This window comes from Amblyomma maculatum, chromosome 6 (genome assembly GCF_055883805.1).
Source record: "Amblyomma maculatum isolate TAMU_Amacu chromosome 6, ASM5588380v1, whole genome shotgun sequence".
Taxonomy (NCBI): Eukaryota; Metazoa; Arthropoda; class Arachnida; order Ixodida; family Ixodidae; genus Amblyomma; species Amblyomma maculatum.
The window spans coordinates 34161684-34180046 of record NC_139349.1 but is presented as its reverse complement, the minus strand read 5'-3'; the positions used below and the strand labels follow the sequence as shown (position 1 = coordinate 34180046).

Here is an 18363-nt window from a genome sequence, read left to right as displayed (position 1 = left end):
CGTATCGACTGACCATTAACGCTATCCACAGCGCAAATAGGTGGGACTCTCAGCTCCAGGACGTTCACAATGTCTGGCTGTGGCCTGACGGCGGTATTCGCTGGTCTGCTCACCAGTAACTACAGATTACCGACGTCCGTTTCTCCGTTCTCATCTTCGGGTGGCGTATCTACCGGGTCTACTGTAATCACCCCGCGGCGACGTCGATATCTCGCCGGTCCTTCTTTTTGCTGCCTGTTCTGTCCCGTGCCTCGGAGACTTGTCCCAGGTTTCTCTGTCCGCCCGTGCATTTTTTCGCTGCGTAAATTCCTGAACCTGCACGAACACTCGTGGTGCCTTCCGCCGCAGCGACGATAATCATTGTCCGCCTCGCCGCCTTTCGACACGTGGTGAACGTTCACCTCATCAGCCTGCACAGTCATTTTGGCGCCCGAAACGGCAGCTTGTGACAACTGCAGTGCTAGTGCTGGTTGGACAACCGCCATGCTGACTGCATGTAATTGGCGCTAATAAAAGTGCTGTAACATTTGTAATAATACTAACTACACCAGGTCTAACTGCTCGTCGCTGTGTGCAGTGTCCGTGGTCCCCGAGTCGGCACTGAAACGGGCAGGAGCTGTTATCTCGGGTCGCTCCTTTCATATGGGAGGGTGATATTAGAATCAGCCTGCCACAACCGTTTGCCTTCTGTTTACCCCTACGACACGCTGGCACGTCCATACGGCTTGGTCAAAGCGTGACATTATATGCGGGCTGGTAGCTTACGCTCTCGCGTCATAGCCTTAAAGGACGAGCTTAAGTGTCCCCAATAATGTAACACTTTACACTGATAGTCTTTGCATAAACTTTCCATGTCAGTTGACCGTTTCCAAGAAGGACTGCAGCTGCTACTCGTTTTTTGGCTCTGGTGCCTCCATCAGTGCAAAAGTTTTTTAGGGGAATAATGTAGCATGCAAAAGAAGCTTCCGCCGTTGCGTTCGCAATCAACTAGGGTTAACCAGGGCTAAACCAGAACTAATTGTTTTAGCTTTTTTGCTGTGCATTCGTTTCTCCAAATTGATTGATTTATGGATGATTGATTGCCTTAGTGATTGAAAACTTTTTTTTAACACGGACTTGGAGTGTCAATGGATAGCGTTGCTCTATCAGAACGCCAGTTCCTGACGCTGCCGCCTTACGGTGGCCTTCTATATTATTGCTGGATAAGGCTACCTTCCACCGCCATTAAAAAACACAATGGCTTAGCTGTAGCTAAGCCTAGGAGATTGTGAAAGCAAGAGAGGCGAAGTGTCTCCGATGGAAGACGACACTAGGCACCATAACGACACCACCTATTTGGGTGCACCCTATCACCGGTTAGACCACAGCGCACCTAATTTCGACCACCTGAGTATCTTTAACCTGTGCTGTACGATGTCAGCGCACGTTAAATACCCCCAGGTGAGCGCTTCAGGAGCGTGCCTGTTATCTGCAATCCCAATCTTGAACGTCCGCCAGTAAACGCCACGCGCCAGGAGCGATGGCGTACCATCCAAACGCACACTTCTCGGAGAAAGTGTGAGATACAGCGCCTTTCCTTCAGAAGTCTCATCTTGTCTAGCGTTCCTGGCATCTGCAATTCCAATCTTGAAACCGCGCCAAGGAACGAGGCCAGCCCCCGCCGCAAGCAGTGGTGACCCACGCGACACTCTGCCCTGATGGGGCTGGTGCAGGTGGGTCACCACTGCTTGCGGCGGGGGCTGGCCTGGCACCAAATTTTTATCTGTTGTAGGCCGTCATTGCACACGCCACCGCTGGTGATGGACGACGGCTGCTGTTGCGGCGCGCGTCTCTCTTTCCCTCTTGCTTTTCTTTCTTCTCTATTTTCTCTTCTGTCTGCACGAGGCAGCGGAGGTGGCTCAGCTACAGAGCCAGTAGCAGGCCCGTGAATTTTCTTTTCCTTCTTCCTACAGCCACAACAACAACAGCGACAGCCGCCGCAAAAGCGGGATACACTTGCGTGGGCTGAGATATGGAGGCGTAGGGGCGGCACTATAGTGCTCTAGACGATTTCTAGATCACTATAGTAGCACTGTTCTCATGCTCCGGAGCGGTGGATGGGGGCGCGCTTAGAGGCACCCTACCATCTTTTAGACCACAGCGCACCTATAGTGGGAGAAGCGCGAAACGCCTGGCGTGGTTACGAGCCACGCTACGCTAAAGAGCCGACTTGGTAGCCCAGCTCTCGCGCTAGTATGACGTCAGTAGTTAGGTGGTGTAAAGAAACGGTTCAAAGCGTAACTACCGGACCACGCTACGCTGAAGGCTCGAAACCTGGCGTAAGCGGCCGTAAACTAGGGAAAACGGGGTGTAACCTGTGGTCCGCTGTGCAGCCGTATTGTAGGCGAACGTAACGAAAGAAAGTATTACGTCCCAGTTTCGGTGGTCCTGGTCGATGTACATAGACAACATGTAAGAAAGCGCCCGGTGGAACCGCTCAGTCAACCCATTGGTCTGCGGTTGATAGCTGGAGGTCAATTTGCGATGTGTGGTTGAGGCCTCAAGAACTTCGCCTACAATCGTCGACATATTATATATATATATATATATGCGGCCATTCCGCTACTATTTACAGCTGACTGAGCTGAGTACACAGATTCCAAACACTCTTCAGCCTCTGATGCTGCTGAAGCACAGCGTCAAATACAATCTCTTCGGTCTTTGTTCCACTCTTTTTATTTCAGAAAACTTTGTTCCATATTAGCGCGCTCTTTGAGGCTTCGAACAGCGCCACCTCCACAATGAATTTCGCAGTTGTGACAGCAGTTGAACGTAAAGGTCTGCGCACCGTCGCATTAACTTACACTTGCGTTTCTTCAGATTGGCTACATTATAGGGGCTGGTTAAAAGTGAGAAAGACAAAGACCATTCATATTAGCGCACTTCTGAGTTGTGGTCTTCTTCCTTTAATGTGGTTTGCGAAATTGTAGCATCCACAAGAAACTACCTATCGTTCGTCAACATAGGCACACGAGTAGAAATGACCTAGTGAACCTCAATACCTTCAGGTGATTTCTTTCAAGTACTTGCAAAAGATCTCAAGGAATACAGGCAGAATCTATAAAATGGTTATGACCTTTTATCGGTGACTCATCGGAAGGGGGATGGGAGGGAGTGTCGAGGCCTCCCAAGCGTCAGGGGATAAAAAAACGTAACGCATTGCGACGACTGCGTTACAACTAAGGCTGAGAATCAGAGTCACACTGCAGAAGAAAATATTGAAAGCGAATGTTAGTGGGCAGTCGATTCTTCCTGGAAACAGGTATGAATCAAACCCCAGTTGGTGACTTGAAAATACGGGGTTTCAGACTCATGAATCATTATTTCATTGTGTAATGCTACAAAATGAGAGCGGTCCCTACACTGCGAAGAGGTTTTTGCAATTTCAATTCAGTTATCGGGGAAAAGTTGCTAAATGAACTCTGCCCTGGCGTATGTAGTAAGAGGTAAAGTGGAAAAAAACAGAGGGCCAACTAGTAAGCATATGGCACTACTTCACAGCAGAGAATAGCCTGATCCCTGAACCATGTTGCGTTTGAGTGGATGATATGCAGTTGATTGTTGGTACATGCTCTAAACGCAGGAGACCATTTTCTGTGTTCCTTGCCGTACGCTAAAGAGTGGAGCGTAGAAATATGGTACATAAAAATCATGTGGAATAAAAATTGGAAAGAACTAAACGACGCTCTTAATTCTCGCTATAGGTTTATTTTTTCAACAGCTTTGCGTATATGAGCTCAGATCGAAACTAAAGATATAAAACTTAGGCTCCAAGCATTACATATCTTAAATTAAAAATTCCGGTCACATTCGAATTAATCGAAGAAACAGTGTTGAAGAACGCCTTCGCACTTTGTTACTAAAAAATTAAAAAAGAACGCCAGTGAAATGTAATTATTTTGGCAGAAATGACTCCGGTGCCCAATCTTCACTTGAAGATCATTTCGGCAGTATAGTCAAGTTGAAAGGATTTACATTTCTTTGATAAACTTGTACTTTGTCTCAACTTCTAACTTTTTTTCTTTTTGCTGCCAGTGCTTTCAGCAACTTTCTGTTTGGCGAATCTGAACGCACCCTTATATAAACAAACCTGCCATTGCTGCGCATTCATAAATGATGAATACAGTATGGGGAATATGTTTGACACTGCAGTAGTTAACAGCATTGCAGTAGAGCGGTAAGTTGGCCTGGTTGGTGTACGTTCACCGTATGAAAGGGCACCAGCGCTAAAAAACACGCGTGTTCTTTTCCTTTTCGGTTGTCCGTGTTTTTGAGCGCAGTTGCCCTATTCATACGATATCACCATTGTGCTGCCTTTTCTACCAAAGATTTCGCACTTAGAGATCTCTTGGCATTATCTACTGCCATGCTACCATTGACAGATTGCAATGAGAGATATTCGGTTAAAAGGTTTTCACAATAAGTTTATTGTAGACGTATATAAGAGGTTTCTAAAATAAAGGTATGAAAGGGTGACCGAAGTACGTGCGTAAATGAAACGTTTCCATGCATGAAACGTTTGCGTAAATGAAACGTTCTGCATGATGCTGCAAATGTGTCAGTCGAGACGATCTAGTCACTTCAAGACCTGCAAATAGAGCAGTGGATATAATGTTAATTGTAACTACCACCACTCATTCTCATCACATTTTTCTAAAGCTTCATTCTCGGACTGCACTTCGAACTGTATTTTCTTCATGCATGAAAGCTAAACTACATGAAACACTTCACAATTTTCTGTGTTGCACACGATAACGTCGCTTTCTTGCACACCAATTTAATGTAGTCTGTTGCGTTCATATATTACCATTATCGAAAAGAAATGTGATGATCAAAATCGTCTTTTCATGGAAAATAGGTGTAATAAAAGCAAATGAAGAACGCAAGGAGAAGCTACATGAAGCAAACCGTACGATCCGCTACACACACTATGACGAAAAAAACAAGCTAACACGGCGATTTCTGCAGACTAGAATCAAGGCTTTATACCTCTTTGGCTTTTTTTTTTTTTTTTGGTGATTGTTTAAAACAAGAAACCTTTACACTAATATTCATTCTTAGGTCAATTCTCCTTTTCTCTTCCTTGTCTTCCCCGGCGGCTTCAAGAAGGAACTACTCACAGTTCCCATTATTGGGCTCATTTTCGCTTTAATAACTTCAATATCTTCCACAGAAGTCTAACACTTAACACCAGACAGGATTTATTACTCATGATGCTAAAATTGCGGCTTCCCGCACTTTCACAGAAATAAATTAGGTGCAATACACTGAAATCTTTTCTATCTTTGGACTACTAGGACAGGAAGGCCAAACTAAATATAACCATTATCGTAACGCCAGCAGTAAACCTAAATAAACTTTACATTCTGTTCGAACAATAGTCGCCTTGGAAGGTTTTTACACTTTGTGCATTTTTTTTAATGCGGTGTTTTTCTGAGACATGTATTCTAAAACTGCAGCCGAATATGTGCAAATACGCATGCAGGAACATGGCATGGCTCGAAAAACTCCACCTTGTTATGGCGACGCTAGCACATATGGAGCTTCGTTTGACAAGCTTACACGCGACAGTGGTAACGATTCCTTTTTCGTTAGCCGTGTGGCATGAAGCGAAATCTACAACGGCACCACTTCTTATCACCCATCCTAAGAGCAATCTTGAAGAAGCAGCCCTCGCCCCGATCAGTCGGCACAGTGGTTCTTCCGTTTCATAGGATAAGAACAAAAACGTTGGCCGAGAGCAAATCGTTATCCCCGTGTCCTGATTCTTCACATTCTTGACATGGAGCGCTTCGCTCCATGTCAAAGCTGCATCACATCAGAAGGGATATTCGTGCGAATTTCCGAGACCTCGCATGCATAATTATACGATTTATGACAGCAGCGTTGTATCGCAGGAATTATAGAGCCTCATATACCGAAATTTGGACGCCTTTAAGCATAGGGCCTAGATGTGTAAGTTCAGAAGGCTCTTTACAAATTGTACTACATACAATAGTATTCCAATGCCACTGCTTCCAGGATTCGATATAAACATGAATGCATCTGCCGTAAATAAAGCGTTAAATATTTAGGATTATTCCGATGACAATATTTCTCACAGGTTGTGTCCACCTGGCCGCATATCCCATTTGCCAAACTACTGTGTATAGTTCTAATTTATTGAAAGGGTCCAGAAAGTGTAACTTTGAACACATTGTATATGATACCCTGAATATCGTGATCAACGTGAGGAGAAATTCCTGAGCTCCTTTAATACAAGTTATTTTTCAGTTTGTTTTTATGCAGATGACGTGGCTTGCCCGCCCGATTTTCGTCTACCTCACTGACTGCACCTAATTCAAAATTTTGGCGTCAACTTTGCAGAGGCAGCCTGAATAAAAATGTTGGTTTAACATATAACCGATATAGTAGATAATACCACCGATTCGTTTTAAAGCGCACAGCCTACAACGCTGACTCAAGATATCCGGGTGAGCTTGAAAGAACAGGTAGCTAAGATGGAGGCAGAATTACTTGTCTACGAAGACAGCTTCATTAGGGCATAATGTATACCTTCAATCCAGTGCTGCTTGAACTGAGCGTGAGTAATCCATCTCTTTTGGGGCCTGCCCCACACTATGACCAATCCTCCACAATCATCTGGCGCAATAACAACGCAACTGCACCAGCCAACAAGTAGGGTTTTTAACTTACGAACTGACTCATCGCATTGTGAACTGTTCCTTTGACAACGCTCATAACGCACTCAGGAAAACAAGCACTTCAATCAGTTTCCCCAACCAACTTATTAGCACTTCCCGTTGACAGCGGATTGCTCTCATGTAAGTTTTCTTTTGGTTTTTGTGACAAAGGTGTGAATCTAGTTACCTCCATTCTTTACGTCACCTATGTCATTTAGTTAATTGCAACAAGCCATTCTAACACTCGAACACTAAGGAGATTGGTGTGGTTTGGTCTCTGCTCTGTGGCTAAACGTCCCACAGCAACTCGGGCTATGAGAAACGCCGTAGTGAGGGAATCTGAAAATTTCGACAACCTGGTGTTATTTAACGTGCATTGACATCGAGCAGAACACGGGCGTTTTGCTTTTCAACTCCGTTGAAAAGCGGCCGCCGCGACTGGGATTCGATCCCGTGTCCTTAGGTACAATAGTCGACCGCTCTAACGACTGCGCCACCGCGGCAGGGAGAACACTAAAAAGAATAACAAAACTATGCAAACTTGTTCGTACTCTTCTGTAGTGTTTTTTATGTTCTCATTACGTGATAACTTCATTACCTTGCGCTCATTAATTACCCGTAAGAATACCTTGTGACGTTTTCGCTTCATTCATTTATGAACCTCTAAAACCGCACAGGGCCTACATGACTTCAAATATGAGTAACCGATGGGAACCAGCTCCTACAGGACCTGCACCCACTGTTAACCTATATACGATTTTTTTTGTCATTGATACAACTCATATATTCTTTGCTTTTCAAATAAGAAATGTTGGTACACTGAGTTCATAATCTAAGTTAAGTAAACATGACAGTGCTCTCAAACAGTTTTCCAGCATAGAAATATTGCTCCGCAGCACATTTGCATACCTGATGTGTTGCGCCTTGAGCAAAACTGTTTTGGCAATGACACTTGATGTTTATATCCGCTTCAATTCCGGGTGCTTTCGGTATCATGCTAAGGACCTTTTTTCTCACTAGAAGAGGCCAAACAAGAGAGTTGCGTGAGGAAGACATACGCTTGGAGTCCCCGCTAACCCGGTATTCCAGTTTTGTGGTTTGGATACGTTTTCACTCAAATACACAGTTGCTAAACCGCGGTGTACAAAGGCGTTTAGGCCTATTATGCGTCGTCACAAGTTGTGCCATGAGTGTGATTCTAGAAACGATGTTTATGGGTAACAAAAAGCGGCAAGTGACCTTAATTTCATAAACTTACTGGTTTGTTTTCACTAGTGACAGAACAGGGCTATTTAGATCTCGTCATGAAACTAGTAAATAAACAGGAATCTAACTCAATGTACGAGAAATATATAGATTCAAACGTCACCAAATGAATGATGGAAATAAAACTTAAAACTTGGGGGAAAACTTAAGCTCCCGTTAAGGGTATGACGCAATAGCGTTCCATACACGCACATGGGCGATATTTTTCACTTTTCGTTTAGTGTTTGATATGAATAAATGTGCAAGTTAAGTGAATGGAAGCGAGGCAAAATTTCGGCCTGTGCGCACTTCTATTTCCCTTTCTTGAAATGAAAGGGAAATAGCCTCCGTGATTTCGCGCTCAAGTCGTCCCTTATTGGATAAATAAATTTCAGGTGGCTCATAAAGGAGGTCACATTTTTTCTTACCGGCTTACATTTCAACTTAAAATCCGCCTGACAATATTTGCATTCCCAGAAGTTGTCAAACAAATGCGAGGACTTAGACTCTGAGAGCGACTTTTTGTGTTCCTTTAGCTGCAACAACGTCCTGTCAGATCTATGTAGGTATTGCCATAGGAAACTGGCAGCTCGTTTACCGTACCTGTTTTGCAAGGGATGAACCCCGAAGTGAGGCATGTCTTGGGCCTTTTCTTATTTTTATTTTTTCCCTGAGAGCGACTTTTTGTGTTCCTTTAGCTGCAACAACGTCCTGTCAGATCTATGTAGGTATTGCCATAGGAAACTGGCAGCTCGTTTACCGTACCTGTTTTGCAAGGGATGAACCCCGAAGTGAGGCATGTCTTGGGCCTTTTCTTATTTTTATTTTTTCCCTCCAATTCGCTTTTATTCTGCTTACTAAGCCGCACACTTTCTAGAGCTAGTTTGGAGTCGAAAAGATTACCTGTACGCAATAGAGTTTGACCATGTTGCTGTGAATAGTCGTTGCTTCTATGGCACCATCAACTTTTTGGTTTAAGTTTCTCGTCAATTGCCTTCTTTGGTCAGCTGCCTTTTACTCACTGCGCAAGTGTTTTGACATGCGAAATTGATTGCGCTTTCCGGGCAGCCTGATGCCTTTATTTTGTTTACCCGTTCATCAAAACCTGTAGCCATGTCACGCGTGCGGAATTTTACCAGGATTGAACGTATAGGTGTGAGAAAACAATCCATATTTTGCAACTTTTGAGAGGCCTAAGGCGCTATTTCTGACATCATATGAGACCCAATTGGGCACGCAGCGGTATCTTTGTCACTTTCACAATGCCCGCGGCCTCGTCGCTTGAGGCCAGATTACAATAACGGCGCACATAATAAGGTACCGACGCTGCAGCAATCAGTACGCCACAGGCGAAGTGAAAATGGGCAAATTCGATTTTACACTGACTTTCTGACAGGTCTCGTCTTCTGGTCCGAAAGAAGTAGAGTCGCCGCACGTTTACCTCCTGAAATGCATGTAATATAAAAGATAGACAAGAGAGGAGCGGATAAATCGATGCTTTTCTCGTACGGAACTCGACACGCCTGAATGCGAATAGTTTGACAGAACTCATTTCGGCGAGGTTTGCGTGCCGTTTCCGCTCGCAAAGTTCTTTCAGTTGTCCAATTGGCTGCACTCCGGTGTAGAGGAAAGTGTTTGCAAAAATATTCACAAGAAGCGTTAGCTCCTCCATTACGCTGCGCTTCGCCTGCGTTGTTAAAGCCCTGCGCGCTGAAGAAATCGCTAAAGAGGTGAGCAACTGCTGGATAGCACAAGAAAACAATCGATGCTTGGGGCTCTGTGTGCATCTGTGTCTGCTGAATTTAAAGACAACAAAACAAAGGTGAAAAAATTCAAACCTCTTGAAGTTTCTTAGAGACCTGCAACGGAGCTCGTGTTCCTGATTAACGCACGATATCTCCTGCAAAATAACCAAGAATACTCAGACTACCCACGGATTTTAACTCATTATTGCCATCAGCATGGCGCTACTTTTCCGTGCGCTGTACGGTGGGCAGAACTTCTAGGCTGCTCGAGAAAATAAAATGTCTGACTCCTGTCAGCAAATAATACAGGACTTAAAATCTAATGCTGCCACTGATAACAATACCGCCGCGCGCCCATTTAGCTCTCAAATGAAGCCAGGCGAGGGACCACAAGCGCTGGTTGGAGAGATTTCGATCGAACGCCCCCTTCCGCTGCATTACGGTGTGAAGCCATATAGTATCACATTTACGTACGCGCGCTACGTAAAGCGCGCTAACATTTTGCATTTCTTTTTCGGCCATTATACCCGGAGGAAGAACTTCATTCCTGCAAAAGAGATCCCCGTGGTATGAAAGAGAAAAAAAATAGAAAAATCAAATACCGCATATAGTAGGTTAGCTGAATACGTAGAACCTGCTGCCTCTTGCATGACACCCGTTGTAGACCCTAGTACAAGACCAGGGCTAAAATAAATACAAAAGAAAGTACCGTTGTTGTTGTTGTTGTTGTTGTTGTTGTTGTTGTTGTTGTTGTTGTTGTTGTTGTTGTTGTTGTTGTCGTTGTTGTTGTCGTTGTTGTTGTCGTTGTTGTCGTTGTTGTTGTCGTTGTTGTTGTTGTTGTTGTTGTTGTTGTTGTTGTTGTTGTTGTTGTTGTTGTTGTTGTTGTTGTTGTTGTTGTTGTTGTTGTTGTTGTTGTTGTTGTTGTTGTTGTTGTTGTTGTTGTTGTTGTTGTTGTCATCATTTTGGGCCCTCTTGCTTAGAAAACATACAGTTGGGTTTTATTAGAGCAGAGATGAAATCAGTCTTTCTCATCTTGATGACAATTGAATCGGACCGTTGATGCCACCATTGCGGAGTTGCGTTCAGATCACTGTTGAAATACATTGACCTTGACCAAGTATTTATTTTATAATGACAACAACCGTGCTGTAAGCCTAGCAGTTCCCATTTTATTACTGTACGCCTGATGTCGCCACAAGACTGTATCGACTGCTATCAAACATAAACCTTTTGCCCGTTTTAGTCCTCGTATTGAGTTTCCCTAAAGCAGGAAGGAATTTCTACGGTGGTTTATTGTGGATGGCACGTACCTTACATGAGCTCTTGCCACTTACTTTGCTCTAATGCGGCGGCGTCGCACTTGCAGGGTGGCTTTTCAGCGAAGGCTGCGTTATTTCCTTTTTCCTCATTTGGAAGCCCCTGGTTCGCTTCCCGAGGCAGCCTTTGCGGTTCTGCGCAACATTTTACGAAGAAATAAATACGTGTAGAGTACTGCAACTACGTCGCACTTGTTTAATGTAATTTAGGCAAATTTCAAGAGCCCGTTTCGTCTGCTGTGCCTGGGTCATTAGAATTTACCGAATTTCGCACAAGCAGCCTTGTGTGTTTTCGGCATTTATAGTATCAATACACAAACTCTGATAACATTGTAACAGTTAAGAGTTTATTACCGAAATTTATGACCTTTGTCAACGTAGAAAAATATTGCAGAAATGGAATACGCCTGGTAATATAGGCATTTTAACAGACATATTGGAGGCAGCAAAGGCAATCAGTGTATCCTCTTTGAAAAAAAAGCATACAGAAAGGATATTTCTTCACCTACCCTTCTCGAAGTAGTTAAGACAACTTTTGTATTGTGGTTACTGAGTAGAAACAGGTTGCTTTGTTGAATTCTATTAGTCAAAAACAAACATTTCCTTATCCATCAAGGATCGCTCATCTGCCTTGTATATATGGCGAGTAAATAATGAAAACCCAAGTTATAAACAAAACTTAGCTGACGCCATTTACTTGATGGCACGTGTTTCAGTATGTCGCGACAACAGTGAGTCTATTATCTTCAGAAGGTTAGCTAATGGCAGTTAGAAGACATTTATTGCTGCAAAGTTGCACCTGCAAGGAGATCAGCTGGAATGTTTGCCAAATGCTAGCTTTGATAAAATAGGAGCATTTTCCACTTCAGCTGAGCATTCATCAACTGCAGATGCTTGCCTCTAACAAGATTCTAAAAAGTTTATCGGTCTTGATTGAAGGCTGGGATGATTGTGCTCAGGATAAAACTTCGTAGGGGAAAACCAGAAATTCAATGCCTAGACGACGAATTCTTCCAGGCAAAAAACCCATATTTGCAGCTCTCTGTGTAAAGTGAGATACTGGACAACGTTTATGAATTTTAATCTGTTTAGTTATGTGAAATCATGACTCGAAATTTAATTCCCGGAATTTCGGTGTACGGAATTTTTTCGATTGACCTGCGACCGCTCATGTGTGACCTGTCAAAGTTTTTAAGCAAGACGCACATTGAAGAGCAGCTTAATCTAGTCAAGGATAAACGATTGGTAGTATGAGTTTTTGAGGTGGAAATGTTGCACAGTGGTTTGTATTCAAATGGTTGAGTGCATGTACACTCTCCTCGTTCTGGCTTACATCCGTAAACGTTCACGGAACGTTAGAGGAACATTTCGAATGATGTACTAAATGTTTTGTAGCAAAGAAAATAAATAAACAGCTTAGAATAGGGTCGGATCACATAGGGGGACCCGCATCGCACCTAGCCACTCCCTTCGTATTTTCAGCATGGCAGTAAGATCACGTGCACTTACACCCCGCTATTCCTTTATCTCCATAACCGATAGGCTTACTCTGTTTTAAAGCTCGCTGGCGTCTACATGGACCAAAATAATTATCCCACCTCATCGATTGTAATCGTCTATCATGTTAAAGCAAGCAACCTTACCATACTCAATATTCGAGTGTTATAATTCATTTAAACCCACTGTTCAGCTTAAAAACGATTATATTAAAATGATGTTGAGTAGGAGAAAAGGGTGTCTTTGCCCTTACGATATCCTGCGAAGTTCACTCCTGGGCTGTAGTAAAAATCCGGCCGCAGATTCCCCGACCGCCAGCCGGCAGCTATAAAACAAAAGGGGTGGAGAGCGAGAGATAAAATTGTCAGGGACAAATGTTATGAAACTTGCCCAAAAATTCAATTTAAATAGTTTTAAGCGTCTTAAATGTAAATAGTGCTTGTCTGTAGTGCACTGGCAGGAATTTTGACTTGAAATAATTGCTCTGCATAAATAAAATAACTCTTTTCAAAATATGCTGACTAGCTAAATCTGAGAAAACGTTGCCCTCAATAACAAAATTAGAAACCTTTACAACTGATCGGACGTCATTATGGTGAATAGAAAATATAAATTACAATGTCCATTTCACGAACATGACGTGAGAGCAATACATTCTTGCACCGGTGTGAGGCGTGTGGTAAGTGCTCGCTATAGCATTCACTTTCCTTCCAGTGTAAGAGCAGAATTTAAAGGGATAGAACACTGGCCAAAATATGTCATGAGATTATGGTGGAGATGAAAAGAACTTGCCTCATATAATACAGATCTAGCACTACAATATCAAAGAAAGGAGGCTTTATAATTTTAATTTGCCATTGAAAATCGCATAAAAACAACCGAGGCGCAATCTAGCGAAGAAACCCTGTTACTTTCATTACTGTACTCCATGTGACTACATGCCAGCAAAATATCGGTGATTTCCGTAAGTGCACACTGTTCGCTTTTCTTCTAGGAATGCTTGTCATATTTATTGTATTTTGCGCTTTCTCCACTGCGTCCTTAAATAAAAACCACCCCTCTTTTCGCGCCACGAGGTTACAGGTTTCAGGTTTTGCCACTTGATGTCGCCACAATGTTTGGAATTCCGGGAATGAATCGATGATACTGCCCACGAAAACTTTGTCGACGAGGCGTGCGTTATTTTGTCAACAGCCTTGAGTATGAAACTAAAAAGGATGTTACTCTAAGCAAAAACAATGTCTAATTACTGTTTGGCGAGGGAAGTTTATTCTTGTTTTTGGCACGTCTTTTTTGTCGACCACCAGTTATCATCGCTGTCGCTGCTCATGGTTTCCAGCATCGGAATACATAAAAACGGGAACATGCACTGATCGAAACATTCTAGGCAAAATTTTTCTACGGTGTTTCTACCAAAACCGCTATGGAATCGAGCATGCTGGACATCAACCTTTCCATTGCGCCAAAAACATTTGAGACCTAAATTCCATTGTTCTGTCCCTTTAAGGGGTATGTTTTCTACCAATGCGCTTACTGAAGCCGAGGACAAAAGTGTTACCTCTACTGCTTTCTAAAGAATGTTAGTTGGGCTATATGAAAAGTAAATAACACGTCATTATTTTAACCATTTTAGAGACAGGATACTCGGACCACACTGAACCCGGACAGATGATAAACTTCATAACCGCCTGAGTAAATGCATACCAGTAAATGCATGCATGCGCTCGATGCACGTACCTCTAACACTTTGCATTTTCAATATGTGAACTCATACTATAAACAATAAATTCATTTAAATAATAAAACGGAAGTGCAGCAACTGCATGCAGCGATTGTTTCTCTGCGCATTTTGTCGCGGCTTTTAAAAGGCAAAAGACGACCTTCCAAGCATCATAGAGAACTTAGCCAACTCCGTGAAAACCGCTGCATTTTAATTGAAATTCAGTAATGCTTTCTTCCTGTTTGCATGAGCTATAAGCAGGAAGCTAATTGTTAAGTATAGAAAAATACATATAAAAGAATACAGAAAAACACCGCTACGAAGACTGGACACGTGAAGGACAGACACGTGCGTTGAAGGACAGACACAGCGCATATAAAAGGGACCTCACCGTCAGGGTTAAAAGGCACACGCCCTTGCTGAATTCTCTGAACAGGCTCTAACGGCATCGCTCTCAGTGGGATCGGTGATATGGCTGTGTTAGGTATGGTATTAAACATGCCTGCAAATGGGGAGAAATGCACGTTGCAATTCACCTGACTGGGAACAGCAAAGAACTCCTGCTTGTAATCTCAAATGCTGACCATAGTCCACAAAAGCATGCCACCTTGTACCTACGCCTGTGGGTTTCACATCGTGGCCTGGTGGCCGTTTTCCCTCGATCGACTTGGCTTCAGCAGCAGACGAAGGCTGCAAACAGCCAGCGAAGCCATGGAGAGGGTAATTTTGAAGATCACCTGTCTCCATTAAAAGAACTCTTAGCAGTAGCTGAAAGAATTGAAATCATCTAGAACAAAATCAATTACGTGGGAAACAAGAAGACCTATTCTGGGGGAAAGAGGGGTGAGTTACTACTTTATGCAGGGAAAAGGGCAATGACGAATGGGGAAGGGACGAGCATATTGATTAGCTCCCTCAGTCCAGGCCTCAGCTGGCTTTTCTCATCCCATAACCCAAAATCACAGGATGGATGATCCTTTGCTTGACGTCCAAGGCCTGCTGGGCAGCGCCACCTCTGAATGCTCTTATATTCGTTCTGTATGAGGTAAAGTCTGTAGTGTTGCTGTCCAGCCTAAAGATAGATGGAATAGAGTACGGTATATCTTACTTCTGACATGTAAGCTAGGAAATGTGTTAGTTTGGATGAAGTACCAATCAGTAGTCTCGACTGTGGTCATTCTTTCGTGTGTCGGTAGATATTTACGCCCCTCCAGCCTCACATATTCCAGACAATCCACATACATAATGGTTAGAGGAATAATATTTGGGTGGGGTTGCTGGTCTGCCCGGCAAACTATTTTTTTGGGCTGGGCCAAGCACCACCTGTTTACCCACTATTCCTTCGTGTTCAGGGATCCAATACTCTCCCCGCGTTTGGCCTTGTGTGAGATAGCAACAAACCGCCTTATGGGTGAGATCTCAACCTTTCAACTATATTTGATTGCTAGGATCACTGCTATGGCTTCTGCCTGCTGTGAGTGATTCGCATAAAAGGAGGCCTGCATGATCTAATTGAGCGGCGAGTTGAGAACTACCACTGGGGAATTGTTTGAGCCGGGTTAGGCACCTAGTCCTGTTAGGACGTGTGTCTCAATCCTGGTTCTTCCTGGCTTTCACTCCTGCCTGCCTTCTGTTTTGATGTCTGATACATATGGGATGCCATGGGTGTCACTAATCTGCTTTCACGGAAGTGCAAGTGTAGGGAGCCTTGCCCTTGTGTAGCATGGGAGTCTAGTTGCTTACGAAGCTTCCAGAGTAACTTCCCACCAGCCTTTGTTGCAGATTCGTCATTTTCGCAGATGAATTGGCTTCTCTGAGCTCCTCAAAGGTGTTATGGAATCTAGGCTTATGACTTTCCTGTGGCAGTCTGACTAAGGAGGCTAAGAACTATTTTGAATCCTCGCCTATGACCACGTCTATAGCCTTGAGTTCACAATGTAAAGGCTATGGTATGGCTGGCTGCAAATAAGGTGACTAACCTCTAATGCATTGACTAGGCGGACAGTGTCTTCTTACCTCGTACCTGTCTTGTGGCGTACGTGTTACTGTGGTTATCACCCTGTTGACTGCTTTAATGACAGTTCGGTGATTATGGATGGCAAGATCATCTTGATTATTTTACTGAATTCTCGGATCTTGTCCCACTCTGCTTTCTGGAAACTGCCATATAGAGGTCAACTACTCCCGTTAAGTAGCTTCTATCCTTTTAAACATAGAACCACTGGCTTCACCGACAAACATTGGAATCAGCTATTGCTTGCAAACCCGTTCACCTAGCCGACTGCCTATTCCAGAGATTACATGTTCCGCTCGAGCAAGGGATCTTTGGTTAATGGTGGTGCCGTCTGCGTGTAGGGCGCAAACTATTCTAGGTTTTTGTCCAAATCCAGGTCCAGTCACCTCATTGAAATATTCAATTGTAGAGGCGAAATTATAGCTGCTTGTGCCGCCAATATAGGTGTCTGTATGACATTTGTGTGCTTATCTTCTATACAATCGTCACTGTCCTGTTCATTAAGATGATTTGCAAAGTTCAGTTGAGCCCTATAGTGAACGTTAATTATCTCTTGTAGGATTGCCTCAAACCCCGGATGCCAAACTCCACATTTATGTTCAAATGCTAACAGGAGACGCTCGCAGTGTGTGGAAAAATTTTGCAGGACTTCCTCTTGGATGCGAAGAAACGAATCTTGAGCCCACAACCCACTGCGAAATCTGAACATTCTGTAAGGGAAGAACTTATTGTCTTCCCCACACCTTTGCAATCGAGTGTGCATAACTGAAATAGCTTGCCGAAAGATCATGTTTGCTAGATTGAATGCATGCAGGGCCTCGATCGCTAGGAGTTTCAAGGTTTTCGGTTAGTTGTTATCTGAGAGCGTTGCCATTTTTTGGGACTTCACCTTCTTCCCAGAGTTCCGCATTTATGTATACCAGAATTGTTCAAGGTTTTCTTTGATCATGTTCCGGCAGACTGGGGTGCCGTGCAATCCATTCCTGAGGTGGTGTTTCGAGTATGCTGCTGCAGAGAGTTCTGCCATGGTTACTGGTGCACCCAGCTCTGGGTTTGGGCGTCCCTGGTATGTATGTGTGTGTGTGTGGAGGAGATGGCAGCTTCCATCAGGTTCCCGTCCTACAGTGAAGGTTAGGGGCAATCCTCAATAATGTCCTGCTGGTGGCTTGTTTAGTTGTAACCGGATTCAGCATGCTGTCTAGTTTTCTCCGTGTCTTGAATTTTCTTCGTACTAATTCTGCTGCGTATGGCTATCCCTGTTTTGTCAGGGCTGTGATGCGGAGTTTCAACCGTCTGTTGAGCTTTAAAGGGGAAGATATAGGCTAGAAAAGTTTTTGTTTAGTATGCATGTCACATACTGCGCGGCCCTCCACTTACCACATGCCAGGATACCTACGCATCCCGTATACGAAATAACCTACTAGTGTAATTTTGAAGCAGTCTAAGCCAGTATTCTATAAACTGCAGCCTAAATAACCATTGATTTTCTTAACCTTGCACTCAGGGTTCAGTTCAAATTGAATGAATTCGCTTTTGAATTCGCATGTTACCCATTTTCGCCGCTTTGTTTCTTTTCTGTTTTACTCGAAAATTACACTTTGTTCTAGTCATAAAACGTAGCTCTTAATTTGCCCAGTAGGAGACGTCATTTCTATATAGAACAGAAAATAATACTTGCTGTAAACGTAAATAGTAAATAAAAATGCAAACGATCGAATACGTGAGACGGGACATGAAAAGCAGGCAACAGCGGCAGAAGTTTTACTGGGCACTTCAATAACACCGATACTGCGCATGCATTACTTCATGTTTTAACTGCTATTAGAGCGACAAGTTTGCATGACAGCTCACGTCTTTGTGCAGGCTGCGGGAAATGATACACCCGGACATGTCCCAGAAGTGACGAACCTGAAATGCAAACGGAAGGCAGATATATTATAAGCGACAAGTAAGCAGTAAGTAATAATATACAGCTTAAAGCCACATGCCAACTACATTCTTATGTGCCTATGTCATGCGATCTTATACTTAGCTTTCACACTTGGAAACTAAATTTGTCATTTTGAATGAATTCACCAAGCGCTTTAAACGAGGTCAGCCAGCA

At 43.5% G+C, this 18363-nt stretch overlaps 1 protein-coding gene across 2 annotated transcripts in view; it reads right to left on the bottom strand.

The window, feature by feature from the left end:
* Nucleotides 1-4478: 4478 nt before the first annotated feature.
* Nucleotides 4479-18363, bottom strand: part of LOC146185466 (CRISP/Allergen/PR-1-like) — a 65387-nt gene continuing 51502 nt past the window's right edge. For both annotated transcript variants that reach the window (XM_084605533.1, XM_084605534.1), the window contains exons 9-14: nucleotides 18111-18167; nucleotides 14637-14747; nucleotides 12779-12850; nucleotides 11047-11163; nucleotides 7632-7738; nucleotides 4479-4627 (exon numbers count right to left, since the gene is read on the bottom strand). In XM_084605533.1, coding sequence (XP_084461659.1) covers nucleotides 4616-4627; nucleotides 7632-7738; nucleotides 11047-11163; nucleotides 12779-12850; nucleotides 14637-14747; nucleotides 18111-18167 — 476 coding nt within the window. In that variant the 3' untranslated portion in view covers nucleotides 4479-4615. The remainder of the gene's footprint in view (nucleotides 4628-7631; nucleotides 7739-11046; nucleotides 11164-12778; nucleotides 12851-14636; nucleotides 14748-18110; nucleotides 18168-18363) is intronic.